Consider the following 22,602-nt stretch of genomic DNA (forward strand, 5'->3'; position numbering starts at 1 on the left):
AGGCTACACATTTAACCCCTTCCTCGCCCCCTAGTGTTAACCCCTTCCCTGACAGTCACATATATACAGTAATCAGTGCATATTTATAACACTGTTCACTGTATAAATGTGAATGGTCCCAAAAATGTGTCAAGAGTGTCCGATGAGTCCGCCAAAATGTCACAGTCCCAATAAAAAAAACGCAGATCGCCGCCATTACTAGTAAAAACAAATAATAAAAAAAAAATCATAATTATGTCCCCTATTTTGTAGGCGCTATAACTTTTGCGCAAACCAGTGACTATACGCTTATTGCGATTTTTTTTTTACCAAAAATATGTAGAAGAATACGTGTCGGCCTAAACTGAGAACATTTTTATTTTTTAAAATGGGATCTTTATTATAGCAAAAAGTATTTTTTTTTTTCAAAATTGACGCTCATTTTTTGTTTATAGCACAAAAAAACAACAACGCACAGGCGATCAAATACCACCAAAAGAAAGCTCTATTTGTGGGGAAAAAAGGACATCAATTTTGTTTGGGAGCCACGTCGCCCGACCGCACAATTGTCAGGTAAAGCGAAGCAGTGCCGGAAGCTGAAATTTTGCCTGGGCAGGAAGGGGGTATATGTGCACAGTAAGCAAGTGGTTAAAGAGGAACTATAGCCTTTTAAATGTTATCTTTTTTGGAAATGGAAAAATATTTGATAAAGGTAAATAACCCTGATAGCTTAGCTTAGGATCATATACTGTATGCAGTCATATTTGTTTCCTGTATATGCAGATATTGCTTACCGATTTAGGTTTTTTTACTCAAAATTTGTATCTGCCAACATACCTATTGATTTGTGTAAAGTGTGATTTCAAATTACACTTATTTTTATATATCATTATTACTAACCCACCCCTTAGGTCAGTAACACTTGGAGTTAGGGTATTTATTAAATCATTAATGTATGCCATATTAAGTCTCTGCTGGAAAATAAGTCACATGTATGCCAATGAGAAGCAGAACAGTTAGAATGGAAACACTGGCGTGACTTCCAAGCAGCCATTCAAACATCTTTAAGTCATCTCTTGACTATGTTGACATTCAAACTCACAGGCAGGTGGATGCTGTATATTAAAGAGACAAGCCTCAACTCACTCAGGACTTATTATGTATAATATGAACAACTACATTCACACCAAAATATATAGACCCTGACTTATATCACTGTATTGTGGCTATTAAATCTGAGGGTTCATTTAAAGTTTGCTTTATGCTAAGCCCATAGTTCAACAAAAGGCTATGCATGATATATTTGTACTGGCACCACAACAATTCAGATAATACTGGAGTCATATTTCTCTCAAAGATAACTTTCATTCTATATCTAAATATGTGAATGACTGTTACACAAAAAGTAATCCCTCTTGTCAGCATTTCACTTTGCGTATACTCAAATAGAAGTGGTAACACTGAATACAATGTTCGTGTGACGTTATAACAAAAGAAGTATTTCATTTTTCATGTGAAGGATTTTTTTTATTAGCGACGAGAACAGTTAATGCATACATATACAGTATATAATAAACATATATGGAAGTTAATTAATGTGAATGGTTTAAAACTGTTCAATTGCTGTGATATTACTACATGTGCTTTATTTACTGAAGTTTTTTGTTTATACCTACCACATAATACAGATATAGCAAGCCAAGGTTGTACCATCCCTGCTATATCGTTCATACAGCACATTTAGAATTGCTTAACCACTTGCTGACCAGCGACTTACCTGTACATCACTGGATTGGAGGGATGATATCTTGATGACCAGCCGGTGATTCTGAAGCTGGTAAAAGTAATCTAAGTGTTGCTGGATTACTGTTATAGGTGGCAGAAAGGGATCCCCCCTCCCGCCATATTTACTGGGCTCTCCCAAGCAATCAGGGAGCCCGGCAAGGAGGTGACCGGCGGCATTCGGTTCTTGGGACACAATGAGAGGAACAGATGTCTTCCCACTGTGTGATGTCAAGAACCAGAAGCGACGGTGTCGGTCTCATGTAAACAAGCCATTACAAGCATCTGATCAAACTGATCTTGATTTGATCTGATGCTTTCAAGGGCAGAGGAGAGATATGGCTCATGAACAAAGGCAAACGCACTTGTCGGTCCAGCACACTACAGTATCTCACAAAAGTAAGTAGACCCCTCACGTTTTTGTAAATATTTTATTATATCTTTTGATGTAACAACACTGGAAGAAATTACTTTGCTACAATGTAAAGTAAACAGAGAGAAAGTCGCACTAATATAGCATAATAGGTGCTGTGTGCTGAAAACAGCTGACCGTGACCACGTCCCCTTCGAGACGAAACGTAGGAAGGCGACGTTCTGACGTCACCGCGCATTGTGATCTGACCCGGAAGATACGGGCTGTTTGTTTGAGAGCTGGCCGGCTTATTTTACTGGATGCGTTTATTCATTGACCTGATGTAAGTGCAATTCCTTTTACTTTATATTAAACTTGAGGATTTTACACTATGTGAGTCCCCTCTTCCTTTCCATATACATCCTGTGTTGGCATATCGAATGAGACCATCCACCTTCTGACCATCCCGAGCTGGATAATCCTTTCTAGGATATGATCGTTTTATGCTGTACCCGATCTCCTATAATTTAGAGATCATTCAAATTCGGTAAGAGGCATTGTGTGATCTTGGTGGAAGTGCCTTTCTCATCACCTTTTTCCTGGGATGCTTTGTTGACCTTTTCACTTGGGAAACTATTTGTTATGAACTTTCTTTCCTTTATGGTGGACTCTATACTGGATGACGGTTCATTTGCCACTGTTCACTGATTTTCACATGTATTTTTTTGTATTAATGTATCACTTTTTGATATAATTACTGACCAGTATATTCACTTATAAGTCATCATCATTTGTTCTATTCAATTTTTTGGGGTCAGCTGTTTTCAGCACACAGCACCTATTATGCTATATTAGCGCGACTTTCTCTCTGTTTACAAATTGTTTGGTGTAGTATAACACTTTTTGGTTGCAGCTTTTTTTCACTTTTGATTTTCAAACGAGCGCAGTATATTTTTTTATTATTTTTTTACAATGTGAAGTAGTGGGTGTGCAGCTTGTATAACAGTGTACATTTGCTGTTCAAGCAGGTGTGTTAAATTTGGTGTTATTCTCTCTCTCATACTGGTTACTGGAAGTTCAACATGGCTCCTAATGGCAAAGAACTCTAAGGATCTGAAAAAAAGAATTGTTGCTCTACATAAAGATGGCCTAGTCTATAAGAAGATTGTCAAGACCATGAAACTGAGCTGCAGCATGGTGGTCAAGACCATACAGCAGTTTAACAGGACAGGTTCCACTCAGAACAGGCCTCACCATGGTCGACCAAAGAAGTTGAGAGCATGTGCTCAGCATCATATCCAGAGGTTGTCTTTCGGAAATAGACATATGAGTACTGCCAGGTCAGCCTGTCAGTGCTCTGACCATACACTGCATCAAATTGGTCTGCATGGCTGTCGCCCCAGAAGGAAGCCTCTACTAAAGATAATGCACAAGAAAGCCTGAAAACAGTTTGCTGAAGACAAGCAGGCTAAGGACATGGATTACTGGAACCATGTCCTGTGGTTTGATGAGACCATAATAAAGGAATTTGGTTCAGATGGTGTCAAGCATGTATGGCGGCAACCAGGTGAGGAGTACAAAGACAAGTATGTTGGGCATGGTGGTGGGAGTGTCATGGTCTGGGTCTGCATGAGTGCGGTTGGCATTGGGGAGCTACAGTTCATTGAGGGAACCATGAATACCAACATGCACTGTGACATAGATCCCCTCTCTTCAGAGACTGGGCCACAGGGCAGTATATCAACATGATAACGACCCCAAACACACCTCCAAGACAACCACTGCCTTTCTAAAGAAGCTTAGGGTAAAGGTGATTGACTGGCCAAGCATGTCTCCAGACCTAAACTCTATTGAGCACCTGTGGGGCATCCTCAAACAGAAGGCGGAGGATCGCAAGGTCTCTAACATCCACCAGATCCGTGATGTCATCACGGAAGAGTGGAAGAGGACTCCAGTGGCAACCTGTGAAGCTCTGGTGAACTCTGGAAAATAATGGTGCCCACACAAAATATTGACACTTTGGGCCCAATTTGGAAATTTTCACTTAGGGGTGTATTCACTTTTGTTGCCAGCGGTTGCGACATTAATGGCTGTGTGTTGAGTTATTTTGAGGGGTTAACACATATACACTGTTATACAGGCTGTACACTCACTACTTCACATTGTAGCAAAGTGTAATTTCTTCAGTGTTGTCGCATGAAAAGATATAATAAAATATTTACGAAAATGGGAGGGGTGTACTCACTTTTGTGAGATACTGTATGTAAACAGTGATCAAACCACACGTGAGGTATTGCTGTGAATAGCGAGAGCAATAATTCTAACACCTCCTGTGTATCTCTAAACTGGTAACCTGTAAAGGCATATAAAGTGTTGCCTATGGACATGTCCAAGTACCTTAGTTAAGCTTGACATGTTAGGTATCTATTTACTCAGCATTAACATCATCTTTTATATTTTACCAAACAATTTGATATTAAATTGTGTTTTTGTACATTAAAATTCAAGTGTAAATGTGTATTTTTCCCCCTAAAAACTGTGTATTGAAAAAACACTACGCAAATACTAATTTAGATTAGATTAAATAGATTGTTTTACATGTAGAAGAAAAGTGTCACAATAGTGGTTAACCAAAGTCGTATGGGCTGTATGAAGGAAAATACATACTATTCTATAATAAGTATCACCTACATACAGTAAAAATGGAGAAAAACAATGCTGGTAAAACATTTTATAATCAATAAGTGGTTCTAAAGCCTTAAAGTGATTGTAAAACTTAATTTTATCAATACAGGTTTAGATTTTCTATTTAGTAAGAATGTAGCAGGAAATGTATAACATTTGCTGTGTTTGTATTTTAGTGCATTTTTAGCAAAAATATTGTTTTGGTAAACATTTTTACAAATATTGTGGGGCCTTAAAAATCAGTAGCACCTACCTTTTATTCTACTGGTCCTATGCGTTTAGAAAATATATAGTTGGGGGGGGGGGGGGGGCTAACTCTGAAAGTTCTAAGTGAAAAATTAATACCTCCAAATGTTTACAGAAATTTGGTTATTTATAGTTTTATGCACGTTCAATTTCCACCATTTTGCAGAAAGTTGCTATTTTAAAATTGCAATGATATACTTTCTTATTTATTTACTAATGCTACAGCATAGGGATTAAACATAGTCAATGTTGACTGGGGGAGTTAGTTCCACTTTAACCACTTAGTTTTACTGCCACAGGGAAGTCGCTGTGCACAGGATCATGTATATATGTATGTGATCCTGCACTCCTGGGTAGCGGCCACAAATGCGTTCCACTGGTGAACCACAGACTTGATGTCAGCCGGCACCTACCAATCACTATAGTTTGCCTTTTTTTGGTTTATAGCTCAAAAAATAAATGCAGTGCCTGGTCAGGAAGGAAGGGGGATAAATCTTCGGGAGGTCAAGTGGTTAATGTCCAGTAGTGGCTCTGGCATTGGACTGTTAAATGGAGGAGGCATCCTAGCAACAAGAGGGGCTGTAGCTTAGCCAGTTTTTAGGCTTGACAGGTTGACATCAACTGATATATTAGTATTATCAGTTCTTAAAGTACAGGAGACTCACAAACACACTCCCTAAACTTGGACCTTCATCTCCAGTTGAGTTGCTGTTTAGTGACCAAAGTAAGCATTTTTTTTTTTTTCCTTTCACTTCAGACTCAACCTCATAGAGTGTGCATTATATGCTCATGTTCTGCGTACCAGCCCATTGCATCTCTATATTGGTTTTGCATCATAAGTGTGGCTTCTTCTTGTGTGAAAATTTTCTTTTTCCTTTTTTTTTTTTGTCTTTTTTATATATGAATATATATTATAGTTAATTATTAAATGTCACTCCTCATACTTAAGGGGCACAAAAGGATTACAATTTCATTTATCCCCCCCCCTTATCCTTCCCCCCCATCCCCCCTATCTCACCTTAAACAATCTCTTATATCTCTAGTTCTCTCCAATTTTCTTCTAGTGTATCTTTTAAGTATCTACCCTTAATTTTTCTGCGTAACTCCACGATTTCTTGAAAGTCCTCCATTCATCCCATTTCGTGATTTGTAAAATGTTGTTACCCTCTATGCCCTCTTTTACTTCTTCCATTTTGTAAGTTTCTTCAACCGCATCTATCCACTCCCAAATTAAGGGGCACTCCACCTCTTGCCACCTCCTTGGAATAAGTCTCTTACAAAGTAAGCATTTGATCCCTAAGCAAAACATGACTTAGTACTTGGTGGAGAAACTCTTGTTGGCAAGCACAGAAGTAAGACATTTCTCATAGTTGGTTACCAGGTTTGCACACATCTCAGGAGGGATATTGGTCTACTCTTCTTTACAGATCTCTAAATCCTTAAAGTTTCTTGGCTGTTGCTTGGCAACTCGATGTTTCAGCTCCCTCCATTCATTTTCTATAGGATTAAGGTCTGGAGACTGGCCTGGCCACTCCATGACCTTAATGTGCTTCTTTGTGAGCAACTCTTTTGTTGCCTTGGTGGTATCTTTTGGGTCATTGTCATGCTGGAAGACCCATCCATGACCCATCTTCAGTGTTTTGGCTGAGAAAGAAGGTTCTCATCCAAGATTTTAAAATACATGGCCCTCAGAATCATTTAGATGTTTATTGTCAGACTTCAGATGGGCCTGTATATGTGTCATCTTGAAGAGGGGGACCTCGAGGGAGCTGCAGAATTTCAATCCATGGCAGCATATTGTGTTACCAATGGTTTGTTTGGTGACTGTGGTATCAACTGCCTTGAGATCATTCACAAGCTCGTCCCGTGTAGTTCTAGGCTGATCCCTCATTTTTCTCATAATCATCCTTATCCCATGAGGCGAAATCTTGCATGGTGCTCCAGACCGAGGGCGATTGATAGTTATTATGTATTTCTTCCATTTGCAAATAATCGCTCCAACAGTTGTCTCCTTAGTTGTAGCCTATTTCAGCCTTGTGCAGGTCTACAATCGTTGACAGCTCTTTGTTCTTGCCCAAGATGGTGAGGTTTGAATGGCAGAAAGAGGTTCTGTGAACAGTTGTCTTTTATACACATAACGAGTTGTCGTTAGGAGCACCTTCTTATATTGACAGGACAAATCTGGGCACCACATGAGCACATACTGTAGCCAGAATTATTGTTGGTTGGTAGGAGATCAAGTACTTCTTTTGAACTGCAACTCAATTTAGAACATTTGTATCATGTGTTACAAAATTTGTATTTGTATTTATCATGTGTTACAAAATCTGCAGGGGATCAAATAATTATTTTTGCCACTGTGTTTCTTCACCAATGAATATTACTTTATTCCAGTGTAAGGACACTTAGGGCAGAACGTTCGGCGCAGAACGCTCGGTGCGGGAACGCGCCTAATTTAAATGGTGCCCGCCCCATTTGAATTAGGCGGGCTTGCGCCGAGTGGCTTTACGTTACACCGCCGCAAGTTTACAGGTAAGAGCTTTGTGAATCAGGCACTTACGCTGTAAACCTGCGGCGGTGTAACGTAAATGGGATACGTTACGCCGCCGCGGCATAACGTAATTCTACCTGAATCTGGCCCTTAGTGTACAGAAGGCAGTGGGTCAACATAAAAGCCATGCAAGTAGCATTTTCTTAGGGAGGTCAGCAATAGCAGTCCCTATACATTTTTCACAAATTAAAGCTAGAATTTTTTTTAAAAAGGATATAAAGGTTGAGACTCCTAACTAGCGGTAAGAAGGAAAGAGTATTAATGTGCATTTACCTCCAATATTTCATTCTGAGAATCATAGCGAGGACACAGTCTCATCAGACTTGCTGCTCCATCAAGAACATCACACAGTTCTTTCAAGAACACCCCACAAAAAGGAACCACTTTACAACCAGGTATATTCAGTGCTCTGTTCACCACTTTTCTGTACTCCGATGATGATTCATGCTGAGCCATGGCATCTTTTAAGCTTCTCATAGTTTCAATATCATGTTGATCCATGAATTGCCACATTTTCAGAACTTTCCGAGACCTGTTAAAGAAGTGAAAACATTTTTTATGGCTGCCAAGCAGTATCCATTGTAATGCATAAATCCATTCAAGCAGTCTATAAAAATATGTTTATTGCTTTTTTTAAACTGCATACATAATTTACCATGAAGAATCACTGCAGAACTCATTTTAAAGTAGAACTAAAGGCAAAGCCTTAGGCCCCATACACACGAGAGGATTTATCCGCAGATACGGTCCAGCGGACCGTATCCGCGGATAAATCCTCTCGAGGATTTCAGAGGATTTCTATGCGATGGCGTGTACACACCATCGCATTGAAATCCGCGCTGAAATCCTCTGCCGATGACGTGTCGCGCCGTCGCCGCTATTATGACGCGGCGACGGGCGCGACGCTGTCATATAAGGAATTCCACGCATGCGTCAAATCATTACGACGCGTGCGGGGAATCCCTTTAGACGGATGGATCCGGTAAGTCTGTACAGACGAGCGGATCCATCCGTTGGAATGGATTCCAGCAGATGGATTTGTTGAGCATGTCAGCAAATATCCATCTGCTGGAAATCCATCCCAGGGGAGATTTCTCTGCGGATAAATATCCGTTGGCATGTAGACACCATAGGATCTATCCGCAGAAACCCATTTGATGGGATTTATCTGCGGATGGATTCTATGGTGTGTATGGGGCCTCAGTTGTACATTTTGGATATAGTAAGGGGGGGTTATAATCCCCATCAGTTTTATTTTTTACTATCTGTGTTCCATTGGGGAGATTTCCCTTCACTTCCTGGCCCATAGCCTAAACAGAAAGTGATAGGAAATCTGTTTAAAATGAGGAAATCCCTGTTTGTCAAAAGGGTCACCAGAGCTAGTGTACCCAATAGAAGATACCCCAATAGGGTCTATTACTTTTCTGGTGACAACTCAAACATTAGGGTTTTCTTTTACTTTCACTTTCGATTTTAACAGTAAACAGGACAAATAGGGTGAATCTAACCACTGGGGACACAGAAAGCAATAAAAACCTGACAAGTACCCTGTAAGAATTGTCAGTTCTCCAAAAAAAAAAAAAAAAAAAAACTGACAAGTGTTCCAATCTCTCTCTACTCTATCCAAAACAAAAAAAATTACTTTGGTTATAATTTAATGTGCTTAATATGGTATGTGGCAAGTTGTAACTATTTTTAGACTTCAGCCTCTGTATAGAGCCTACATGTGGCAGTTGTGACCAGCACTGTGGCCAAAGACACAGATTATCAAGGAGAAAAACAAGTGGGGAAAGTTTACCCTGTTCTTTGGACCATCAAGACCCACTGCAATCCCCTTGACTCATCTAACACTGCACATACTTAGAAATGTGTTCCTCTTTCTCTGTAATAATTTATAAATCACCATCTGTGTTCAATCACAGGTTTTCAAAGATGTCAAAGATTCCCATTTACTGCGAAGTTTGTGCATCCTGGGCCACGTAAAAGCCAACATTGAGTGCTGTTAGTGGAGCAGAGTGTGAATCTTTTTAAGACAGCAAGATCCATTAACAAGTTGCAATTTTCTGTGTCGGCATACTGGTCCTAATATTATTATTGCCTACAGAGATATAACTAACTTGTATCCCCCAGAAAAAAACATTTCAAACCCAAGTCTTCTGAGGTGGAAAAGTTTAAGATAGGCAAGTAAAATCTGATTAGTTGTTAGGAAAACACAGACACATTCCTTATATGAGGCCACTTCAAGTTCTGGACCATCAAGACACACTAGTGTTTCATATACCTAAACTGTGACAAGTTCAGAAAATATATCTAGATTTACTGCCTAGGATAAATGCAAACATGTAGAATAATGCCCCGTACACACGGTCGCTTTATGTGATGTAAAAAAACGATGTTTTTAAAAACGTAATTTTAAATGACCGTGTGTGGGGAAAACGTTGTTTTATGTCTTCTGAAAAACGACAAAAAAAAAATTGAAGCATGCTTCAAATTTTTGTGTCGTTTTTCAAAACGTCGTTTTTTGTGTCATAAAAAATGACCGTGTGTACGCTAAAACGATGTTTAAAACAACGTTTTTAAACCCGCGCATGCTCAGAAGCAAGTTAGGACGCGAGTTTGAATGGAACAGAGTGCCGTCGTACGTGCCGAACGTAACCGCGCTTTGCTAGAGCTTTTGGAAAAAAACGATGGTGTGTATGCTCCATCGTTTTTGAAAATGAAGTTTGAAAAACGTTGTTTTTTTTTTTTATAAACGTTGTTTTTTTCTATCACAAAAAACGACCGTCTGTACGCGGGATTAGTCTCAACAGGCTATCCATGTGCTGAGCTGTCTACAGAGTGGAAACACTTGAGATTTATGTCTTACAAGAACTACAAGAACACTTGTCTACACTGTTAGCAAGCGTTTCAGGATATTTCATGCCAACATAAAAGGCTGTGAAATGTATATAAAATAAAAATACTTTAAATATTGATCATGTCGTTCAGACTGAGTGTTATCTAGCTCTGCAAACACTAAAATGCATCATTAATGTTTTCCATTCTTTTAGCTACTTCACCAACATTAAAATTTACTTTAACTACACTTAATATTTTAAAAGATTAAACATGACTGCCTTAAGCATGTAAACATTATGACCTCTTCAGATTACTTTCAAACAGTTCACAAAAGTTTGTAATTGTTTGGCTATTTAAAACTATCTCACAAAGTGCCAACTGATGTTTATAACAGCTGCTTTCGCCTCTCCTCAATTAAGTCGTACCTGAGCCCTGCCAGGAATTCCATCACAGCATTGTAATTGCCCATGTTCCAGCAGCACTTTGCTATGTGCACCAAGTGAGAAAAGGCTTCCCGTTTCTCCTCCATGGACCCCGCAGCAAGAATCAGCCAGGTTACCCAAGAACTAACCTGAAAAAGAGAATTCAAATAGAAATAAACTGGTGAAATGCAGAAAAGAGGTTTAACAGTTCTCATATTAAAAGACAATCTTTAAAGCTACTGGTTTATGAAACCGTAAGCAAACTGCATAATTTTTAGAGGCCATTTAGATTCCAGATTTCATTTGTCTATTTTCTGCAGGAAAAAGTAAACAATCACTGGTAATACAACCACTTTTTCTAGCTTTTTTTTTTTATGTAAAAGTATGCCATCAACTATATTGTTATACTCAAAAAGAGACAAACACTCAATCAATATTTTAAATTTCAATAATTTTTTTCTGAATACGTTTTATTGTCATAGCTTAGGGTCAGTTGACACTGGTACAACATATACTCCAACTTTGAGAGCACATGTTGCATGACGTACATAAATAAATGCTTCCCTACGATGTTAGCACTTGCAAATTGTATTGAATGTATTGAACCCCCCCCCCCCAAAATCCATACTAGACCCAAGTTGCATTCATCTCAAGTAGCATTCCTGTTCATTAAAGTCTGACCGATGTTACAGGGCAAAGTCGAATCTGGTGGGTTGTGGCTGATTGGTTACTATGCACAGCTGCACCAGATTTAGTACATTTTCCCAATTAATGTATAACGAAGTGCAGGACATAAAGAGTGATATTCAATTGTGAAATGTATCAATATTCATATATGCACAATTTCAGATATTACCCAGTAAAGATACTCCAACTTTTCAAAAAGTAATACACAATACCAATTATGTTGATAATCATATAAAAATTCATAATATTAAACAACAAAAGTGATCCTGTGAAATTTAAGTTAATACATACAAGTAAAACAAAGAAATTGTGTAGAAAACTTGGTCTTCTCACTAAATGTCACCTGAATCTAGACAGTGACAACTAAAGCCACACCATTTAGGGAAAGGTGGAAGTGTCTCCTTAAGAAAATCTTCCATCTTTTCCTTTAACCACTTCCCGCCCAGCCATAGTATATAAATGGCCAGATGGGAGCTGATGCGGGTGGACATACCTGTACCTCTCTAGAACACACAGTGGCACGATCTATGACTCACAGACACAGTGGATTACTGACACAGCGATCATAGTAGTAAACAATGCTATCATTGATTACTACTGTGTGAGCTATGTGATTGGTTACAGCAATCTCATGGTACCAGGGTCAGTCACAGAGGTCTTGTACCATGTGATAGCTGTGATCAATCACAGCATCAAAGCAGTACACAATATTTCATAAATGAAACCTTTAGGCTGGCTTACTGATTGCCTATTACAGTGATCATCACTATAATAAGTGTAAAAAAAAAAAAAAATACAAATACAGTTAAAATTATAATGACCAATTACTAAAAAAGGAAAACCTCCTCAAGTTGCTGGAAATTGGGAGGTAAGAAAGGGAAACCTCACCAGTTTCACCGGACAAGCTGGTTGTATCAGAGTTCATCTCCACACCGGTTACAGTGCACCTGACCATGGCCACACCAGTCCCAGTGTCCCTGATCACCATCACAACAGTTACAACATCAGCGTTCAACAGTCATACTGTCCATAATTACCGGCACACCAGTTACAGTGTCCCTGATCACCACTATACCAGTCATAGTGTCACCATAAGGACTTCTTCACATGTGCGATGCTCTCTGAGGAGCCATCCAGGTTTGGACTGCTCTTCAGAGTGCACTGGACAGGCAGGTAGGAGGCATTGTATCGCCCCTCACCACCTGTTTTAACCCCTTAGACCCCACTTGAATGGGTCACTATCAGCGGGTGTACAGGAGATATAACAGCTGTGAAGCAAAGATTTGCAGCTATAGCATGTGTACACCCCTCAGTTACTGCCTCTGCAGCAAAAGGAGGGAGCAGTTGAGGGTCGGTAAAACCACGGCTCTAGAACACAAGGTTTTACCGACCTGCAACCTCACGCATGAACCGTAGAAGTGCAACCAGTCACAGTTGGTGTCCTTGACTGTCATCTGTACTAACCATGGCCTGTTAATTGACCATTTTTCTGTCTGTTGCCTCAACCTCTGTTTTGCCCGTTTGCTGACCATGTCTCTGCTTGTACCTGAACTAACTCACCTGTACAACCCACTGACTATGCTTCCGAGAGACATCATTGCCAGCCATTCCCTGGCAGACAACTGAAAAACAGGAACTCTTTTGTTCTTCCTTTCTTTAGCCTCCTGTACTTCCTGACCAGTGAACATGGCATTCCTGGGGGCAGCCATGTACCAGAAGGCCAGGCTTGCTTAATTCATAGGAACTAAGATTGCTATAGGTGACGCTACACTAAAATATATACCCTAATCACGTGTATAGAGGTGACCATTACAGTACATTGGTTTTGATACAGTTGGTTGATTTATGTGATATGCAAGATACAATGTCCAAGATATATTCAGTCCAGACAGTGAAAAAGACTCCCACACATGTAGTATTGCCATACTTGGAAGAGGAGGAGTAGCAGAATTTGTTTTGTGGTGTAATTCTAGGCTTCCCTGTGCTGTGTGTGAGAAATATCTTATTAAATTGACAACTTTGTGTAAAAAAAATAATTTATTTCTGCATTTTCCAAAATCTTGTGGCAAAAAAAAATCTTCAAAAGACTCACCATACGTCTTAGAAAATACTTTTGGGTGCTCGCTTTCCAAAATGTGGTCATTTTTTAGAGGTTGCTCAGAACAAGGCACATTATTACATACATTTTGGAGCTGCCCTTTTCTAGACCAAATATGGAGTGTGGCAACTAAATTTGAGTCATCCTATGGTCATAAAATCTCTTACCCCACAAATCTGTCTTTTATATGCAACAATTCCAGATATTCCAAATTCACACATGAGATTATTCCATTCCCTATGCAGCTCGATCCAATGGATGATAGCCCTTAATTGGAGATCTAATACTATCCTTTGGTCACAAGTATTGGAGAGAATAGAGGTTTATAAAATTTCTGAGAAAATATATCATACCTTAAATGACAGCCTCCATATTTATAACTCTAAATGGTCGAATTGGAACATACCATAATACTCAATATTCTTCTCCTCTCCCTTCCCCTTTTCTTAACCATCACTACCCATACCAAATAAGATACTACTAGATTACAATACATTTAAATACTGCTACCTGTTTATTTTTACCTTTACTATTGTATAACAATAATTACTTTGACTGAATGATATACTATGTACAATTCTACTGACTTTCTATTATTGATTACATTGTCATTACATTTGTGCAACCATTCATTATTATTACAATAAAAGTTTGTAAACAAATAAAAAACAAAATGTGGTCATTTTGTGGGTGTTTCTGTCCTGTGCTCCAGGACCTCCAAAAATGTGATAGGTAGTCAGGAAATTAGTTCTATGTCCCTAGAAACACTTGAAGGTGCTCCTTGGATTTTACCCACTGTGTGGGTAGGTTGTAAAAAAGTCTCACACATGTGGTATCCCTATACTCAGGAGGCATAGCAGAATGTGTTTTGGGTTTAAATTCTAAGTATGCTCATGCTGTGTGAGAAATAACTGGATAAAATGGCAACTTTGTGAAAAAATATATTTTAACCACTTACTGACCAGCCGCCGTTATTATACTGCAGCAGGTTGGCTCGTTCCTGCGAATCGCTGTCATTGTACATCAGCTCGGGAACGCTATTTCATGGCCAGCGGGGGAGGCAATCAGTGGGTGGGGCAGACTCGATGTCAGCCGGCCACCCACGAGCGTTCCCTCCAGTGACAGAATGGGGATCTGCCTGTGTAAACAAGGCAAATCTCCATTCTCACAGAGGAGATCACACAGATCCTGTCTTTCTGCTATGCAGGAAGACAGATTTGTGTGTTTCCCCAGTCACACAGTCCCCCATACAGTTAGTAAACACACCCAGGGAACACATTTAACCCCTTGATCGCCCCTAACGTTCACCCCTTCCCTGGCAGTGTCATTAGTACAATAAGGGCCAGATTCTCAGTGGAGATACGACGGCGTATCTCCAGATACGCCGTCGTATCTCTGCGTTGCGCCGTCGTATCTATGCGCCTGATTCTTAGAATCAGTTACGCATAGATATCTGTTAGATGCGACAGGCCTAAGTCTCTTACGCCGTCGGATCGTAACTGCATATTTACGCTGGCCGCTAGGGGCGTGTACGCTGATTTACGCGTCGAAATATGTAAATCAGCTAGATACGTGAATTCACGAACGTACGCCCGGCCGACGCAGTAAAGTTACGCCGTTTACATTAGGCTTTTTCCGGTGTATAGTTACCCCTGCTATATGGTGGCGTAAGTGTGGCATACCAATGTTAAGTATGGCCGTCGTTCCCGCGTCAAAATTTGAACATTTTACGTTGTTTGCGTAACTCGTCCGTGAATGGGGCTGGACGTAATTTACGTTCACGTCAAAACCAATACGTCCTTGCGGCGTATTAGGAGCAATGCACACTGGGAGATTTCCACGGACGGCGCATGCGCCGTTCGTGAAAAACGTCAATCACGTCGGGTCACAGAACATTTACATTTCTTATTTACATAAAACACGCCCCCCGTTCCAAATTTGAATTAGGCGGGCTTACGCCGGCCGATTTACGCTACGCCGCCGCATCATGGAGCAAGTGCTTTGAGAATACAGCACTTGCCCGTCTAAGTTGCGGAGGCGTAACGTTAATCGGATACGTTACGCCGCCGCAAAGATACGCCGCTGGACGAGAATCTGGCCCTAAGAGTGCATATTTTTAGCACTGATTACTGTAATAATGTCACAGGTTCCCCAAAAAAATGACAAAAATGACAGTTAGGTGTTTGATCTGTCCGCCGCAATGTCGCAGTCCTGCTAAAAATCGCAGATCACCGTCATTACTAGTAAAAAAAATAAAAATGCCATAAATCTATTTCCTATTTTGTAGATGCTTTTGTGCAAACCAATCAATATTGCGATTTTTTTTAACAAAAATATGTAGAAGAATATACATCGGCCTAAACTGAGGAAGAAATTAATTATTTTTTATATTTTTGGGGGGGATATTTATTATAGCAAAAAATATATATATTTTTTCAAAATAGACGCTTTTTTTTGTTTATAGCACAAAAAATAAAAACTGCAGAGGTGATAAAATACCACCAAAAGAAGGCTCTATTTGTGGGGAAAAAAAGGACATAAATTCTGTTTGGGTACAGCGGCGCAATTGTCAGTTAAAGCAATGCAATGCCGTATCGCAAAAAATGGCCTGGTCATTAAGAGGGTGAATCCTTCTGGTCCTTAAGTGGTTAATTTATTCATTTTCCAAATAATTGTGACATGTGCTGTGAAGCTCAGCAAGAATGCATAACGGTGTGACCAATGAGAAAAAGTCAGGATGAAGTGATCAGAATCTGGAAAATGATCAGTGGAAAGGAAAGTTACAACCCACGATATTGCTTTGATGTTAAGTAAAAAACTGTACCAGTCTCAATTAATGTATGCTTTCCTTTTTTATTGTTTGCAGTACAATTTCCCCTTTATCATGCTGCAGCATATGGAAAACAGGACCTCTTTAAGATGTGATGCAATGAGACAGTATAAAGTCTAGCTTCATAAACTACAACTACACGATTTAGAGTTGCAAATGTTCTGAAAATAGCTCTAATATTGCTAAAGAATAAAGAATTCTGGAGAATTGTTGGCACAATTTTAATTATTAAAAAAAAACAAAAGAGAGAGGAATCTGTTAATAACATGTAGAAAAAATTACAAGAAAAAGCTGCAATGTTACCAGGGCAAGCACAAAGGGAAACCTTATTTCAGTGCCATTATTTACGTTCTTTTCTTTTTTTAACAGGAGAAATACCAAAACACTGGATGTTTAGTAAGGCCAGCATTCTTACAGAATAACAATTTTACCCTTTTAAGGAATGCTAATGCCTAAGTTCAATTTTAAAAGCAGGCACAGACGTTTATGACTTTATTATTCTGGAAGGAAACTGCAACTAGAATATAATGAGGTTCTTTGAAAACAGGATTTTATAAACCAGAGAACCTAATCCCCTCTTTTTTCCCTTTCCAACATGTCTGCAGTACACACAATGTTATATTGTTATATGTATACTCCCATATGAACATTTGTTTCTGCGTTTTTTGTGTAGCGCCTGTGTACTTTTCAGTACAGGTGCTGTGTCAAATTTAGTTGGGGGATGAGAGAGTTACTTTGCTCTCATCCGTGTTGATCTATTAAATTGGGTTTCTGTCAGCCCTGGGCTGTCCTGTGGTGTCAGAGTGTGTTCCAAAGATACCTTCCCATCTTTGGATAGCAGGTGGCACCAGAGGGGTCCAGGCGGAGTGCCTTTCTCCAGCAGTCAATTAGAGGAGTGTTTCCCTCGCGGGGCATGCTGGGGGAGGGTATTTCTGTGACAGGTGCCATTTTGGTGAGGTTCTTCGCCCGTTCCAGGTGCGGCACCCACCTTTAGGGTGTGCGCACATCATTGGCCCCGGCGAGATGGCCTACCAGGCTACGCGGAGTTCCTGACTCTGGGCCCTCATGGCCTGGAGTGACTGATGCTGCCAAGGGGCCCCAGTGACTTACTGGGTCCCCCATCTCCTATTGAGAAGATCCCAAGCGAGTTGTGCTGTTCGGTGGGAAGACGGTCTGAGGTGAGCCCAAAGGCAGGTGCTCCAATAAGGCTTAGACGATCCATCGGGGATCTGGGTGACTGGACACTGACAGGTTGTATGCTGCAAACTGTCAGTCGGTGACCCCAAGTTAACAAGTCTACCTGAGGAAGATTCAGGCAAATTGTGTTCACTGGGAGGATCCGCTCTAATATCCATGTTCCTGAGTACTAGGCCTGTGGCAGAGGTCTCATTACTTATCTTAAATTTACTAGAGCCAAGTCGGTGGCAGAGACTTGTTCCTTCCCAGAAGTTTTAAGTGACACTCTGGCTGCCTGTCACGTACCTGGTTGGCGAGCCCGACGTGCAAGGAGTGGCTGCCCTTGCTCCTCTGACCACGAGACCCCTGATAGAGCAGACAGGGGGCTCGGGGGTACAGAGTTGCACGAGTGCCGGTTGCAGCGCTGGTGCTGAGCTGAGAAGAGCTCCAGAGGTCCCGGACAGCGTAGGGAAGCAGGTGCAGGCTGGCAGACCCAATAGGCAGGTGAAGATGCAGGAAGCAGATGAGGCAGCAACAGTGGGGAAGGTGTATTGTAGTCCAGTGGGGACAAGTCCCAGCAGAGGGATCCGCTGATGGGTATTGGATCCGGTACAGGTGCGGAAGTTCAGCAGAGTCAAATCCAGGCAGAGTCGGCAACAGGCGGGCAGCAGAAGTACAGTGGGTCAGGCAGGAGAATGGTCAGGCGATCCGTAGTCAGGGCAGGCAGCAGGCAGGGAGAGACAGGTACAAGCCGGGCGATCAGGAATCAGGTATAACAGGAACAAGGGTACAAGGGTCACAGGGGGCGCTGTAGACAGGTCAGCAATGAGTGCAGGGGTCAGGATCCTTTTGAACCCGAGTTTGGCGCCAAAACGGCGTCCTCACGTGCACGCGCGCTGCCGCCGCTGGTGCGCGCGCCCGTGCGCATTACGGTGCGCGAGTGTGCCGCGATTGCGCCGCGATTGCGAGTGCGCGCGCCAAAGTGCCGCTGCTGCCATCTAGTGGCCGAGATTGTTCATGACATTGCCCCCCTCCAATGGGCAGCCTCCGGATGCCCAACTGAGACAACTTAAGAGGATGAGCATCTTTAAAGGACTGGACCAATCTCTCCGCATGGATGTTACATTCTGGTTCCCATGAATTATCTTCGGGTCCATAGCCCTTCTATTTCACTAAGAACTGGATCTGGCCGCCTCTCTTCCTACAGTCCAGGATAGCTTCCACCTCAAACTCTTCCTCACCGTCGACTAGAACTGGTTCAGGAGGCCCGGTGTCCCTCTGAGGGAAAGGATCAGGGACGACAGGTTTGAGAAGAGTGACGTGGAACACTGGATGGATGCGGAAGGATTCAGGCAGTTCCAATTCATACGCCACGTTATTGATTTTCCTCTTGACGGGAAAGGGACCCAAAAATTTTGGACCCAATTTCTTTGATGGACATGCCAGTTTCAGGTTTTGAGTGGATAGCCACACTTGGTCTCCTGGTTCTAGGTTAAGCTCCCCCCTCCTTTTCCTGTCAAACACCTCTTTGTTATACTCCTGCGTCTTGGTCATGGTCTCCTGCAGAATCTTATTGTTGGTGCTGAAAAAGTTCAAAGTCTCCTGGACCGCGGGTACCGTACTTTCAGGGACGGAGTTAGACATGAACAAGGGGTGGAAGCCGTAGTTTGCATAATTATTATTATTATTATTATTATAATATATTATTATACGCAAACTCGGCTAGGGGCAGCAAGGAAGCCCAATCTTCTTGGGAAAAGGAAGAGAAACAGCGTAGGTATTGTTCAACAGTCTGATTAGTTCTCTCCGTCTGACCGTTCGACTGCGGGTGGTACGCTGAGGAGAACAACAGGCCGATATTAAGGGCTTCGCAGAGTGCTCTCCAAAACCTGGACGTAAATTGTACCCCCCGGTTGGATACAATATTTGCAGGGACCCCGTGGAGTCTCACAATTTCTTTGATGAACATCCTTGCTGTTTCGGAAGCAGAGGGTGTGCCCCTCATGGGCAAAAAGTGAGCCATTTTGGAGAGTCTATCCACCACCACAAAGATGGTGGTAAAGCCCTCCGACCGGGGAAGTTCAACGATGAAATCCATGGAGATCATCTTCCAGGGTCTTTCTGGTACCGACAGTGGCTTCAGTAATCCCCAGGCTCTAGACTTACTTCCCTTGTTCCGTATACAAGTGGCACAAGACTCCACGTATTTCCTGCAATCTGTTAAAAGTTGGGGCCACCAGAACGTACGCTGTAACAACTCTGATGTTTTGTGCACCCCAAAATGACCGGCCAGCTTGTGATCATGACAAAACCTTAGGACGGTGACCCGTACACCTTCAGGTACAAAAATTCTGTCTTGATGCCACAACAACCCATCCTTCAGCTGAAGATCCAAACTCGGTAGGGGAGGAAGGCTGGAAGAGGCTTGCTTGATTTGCGATAGCAGGTCTTCTTGAAGAAGCAAGAAGTTTTTGAAGGACAAGATGGTGTCCGGAGGAGTAGAGATTTCTGAGTCACCATACATACGGGAAAGGGCATCGGGCTTGGAATTCTTTGACCCAGGTCTGTACGTTATGTGGAACACAAATCTTGTGAAGAATAATGCCCACCTGGCCTGACGTGGTTTTAGTCTTTTAGCAGATTTGAGGTACTCAAGATTCTTGTGGTCAGTATATATCAGGATCGGATGGGCTGCGCCTTCCAGAAGGTATCGCCACTCTTCCAGGGCGGCCTTGATTGCCAGCAGTTCCCGGTCCCCCACACCATAGTTCCTTTCAGGTTCAGACAATTTGCGGGAAAAAAACGCAACAGGGTGTAAGAGAGCCTTGGGGCCCTGTCTTTGGGAGAGGATTGCCCCAACAGCGGTTTCTGAAGCGTCTACCTCTAGGATGTAGGGTAGGCTAGCGTCAGGATGTCTGAGGATGGATGCTGATACGAACAAGTCCTTGAGCTTCTCAAAAGCCGACTGGGCCTCTGGGGACCATTGAAATCGACTGGCTTGTTTGGTTAGGCTGGTTATCGGGGCAATGATACTGGAGAACCCTCGGATAAACTTTCTATAAAAATTTGCGAAGCCGACAAAACGCTGGACACCCTTTTTGTCCTTGGGTGCCGGCCAATCAAGGATTGCAGAGACCTTTTGAGGATCCATTTTGATACCTTCCACTGAAATTATGAGACCCAGGAACTGTATGTCCTGGCGCTCGAACTCACACTTCTCGGGTTTTGCATAAAGTCCATGCAACCGTAGGCGGCCGAGTACACACCTCACATGTTCCCGATGTTTGCTTAGGGAAGGGGAGAAGATGAGGATGTCGTCCAGGTACACAATAACAAAAAGGTCGAGGTAGTCTCTGAAGATGTCGTTCACAAAATGTTGAAATGTGGCAGGGGCGTTACAAAGCCCGAAGGGCATGACCAGATATTCAAAATGTCCGAAGCGGGTTCGGAAGGCCGTCTTCCACTCGTCCCCGTCACGAATCCGTACCAGGTTGTATGCCCCGCGGAGATCCAATTTTGTGAAGATGACTGCCGCGCCCAAGCGTTGGAATAACTCAGGTACCAAGGGTAGCGGGTACCGGTTTTTAATAGTCACTTTGTTCAATTCCCTGTAATCCACACAGGGGCGGAGGGAGTGGTCTTTCTTCTCTACAAAAAAAATCCCAGCCCCTGCCGGAGAGGTGGATGGGCGAATGAACCCCTTCCTGAGATTTTCATCAATGTAAGTTTTTAGGTTCTCAAGCTCAAGTCCTGTTAAGGGGAAGATTCTCCCAAAGGGAATTTCAGCTCCTGGGAGGAGCTCTATCGGGCAGTCGTAGGCCCTATGCGGAGGAAGGGTCTCAGCTCCCTTCTTACTGAACACGTCCAGGAAGTCGTGGTATGCACTAGGAACAACTTGACGACTTTCAGGGTCAGAGTCCATGCAGAGCAGGGGAGACGAGGAGGGTGATACTTGCAGGCAATGTTGACGACAGTAAGGAGAGTTGAGGGTAATTTCCCCAGAGAGCCAGTTGATCTGTGGGTTGTGGGCTTGTAGCCACGGCATACCTAAGATAACAGGAAATATGGGTGACTCGATAATATCTAGGCACAGAAGTTCGTGGTGGATGTCGGCAATTGTTGTAGCCAGAGGCAAAGTCTCTTGGACAACCGGCCCGGATTTTAAGGCAGATCCGTCTGCAAGATGTACAGAAAGTCCAATAGTCTTAGAACGCAGAGGAATACGGTGTCTGGTGGCGAAGGACTGGTCCAAGAAACCACTGCACGCTCCGGAATCAATTATGGCGTGGACCGGAATATTCCTTCCGGGGAGCTGAAAGACAACGGAGACAGCCAGATGAGTTGAGCAATTCTTGGGGAAAGCGGGTAAATGGACAGACGACAAAAAGAGGGACTTACGAAGCTTCGCCGGGCAGGATCTCACGAAATGTCCGGATTCCCCGCAGTATAGGCACAGATTATTGCTTCTTCGACGTTGGCGCTCTTCTGGGGTAAGAGATGGACGAAGGAGCCCCAGCTGCATGGGTTCCGAAGTGTCGGGTGGTGAAGAGGTCATTGGGACCGGTGGAGCTGAGTTGGCGAAGGAGGGTACCCGCGGCAACATCCAGACTGGACGTGACGGACCGGTGGTTCGTTCAGACCGGCGTTCTCTCAGGCGTCTGTCAATCTGGACTGCCAAATTAATTAAGGCGTCTAAAGTCTCAGGGACACCTACCCGAGCCAACTCGTCCTTAAGTGAATCCGAGAGGCCAAGGCGGAACTGGTAGCAAAGGGCCGAATCATTCCAGCTGGTGTCTGAGCTCCATCTTCGAAACTCAGACACATAGTCCTCTGCTGGTCTGCGACCCTGTTGGAGGGCATGTAGGGCGGCCTCAGCGGTGGCAGCTTGATGTGGATCCTCGTAAAGCAAGGACATAGCTTGAAAGAAGGTGGTTAGGGTGTCCAGGGAAGTGCTCT

The 22,602-nt window shown here is 42.5% G+C and overlaps 1 protein-coding gene across 5 annotated transcripts in view; it reads right to left on the reverse strand.

Moving 5' to 3' along the window:
* PLCE1 (phospholipase C epsilon 1) overlaps positions 1 to 22,602 on the reverse strand; it is a 509,323-nt gene that overhangs the window by 175,914 nt on the left and 310,807 nt on the right. For all 5 annotated transcript variants that reach the window (XM_040362142.1, XM_040362141.1, XM_040362144.1 and 2 more), the window contains 2 exons: positions 10,859 to 11,004; positions 7,869 to 8,127 (listed from right to left, as the gene is read on the reverse strand). In XM_040362142.1, coding sequence (XP_040218076.1) covers positions 7,869 to 8,127; positions 10,859 to 11,004 — 405 coding nt within the window. The remainder of the gene's footprint in view (positions 1 to 7,868; positions 8,128 to 10,858; positions 11,005 to 22,602) is intronic.

The sequence above is a fragment of the Rana temporaria genome, chromosome 8 (genome assembly GCF_905171775.1).
Source record: "Rana temporaria chromosome 8, aRanTem1.1, whole genome shotgun sequence".
Lineage (NCBI taxonomy): Eukaryota > Metazoa > Chordata > Amphibia > Anura > Ranidae > Rana > Rana temporaria.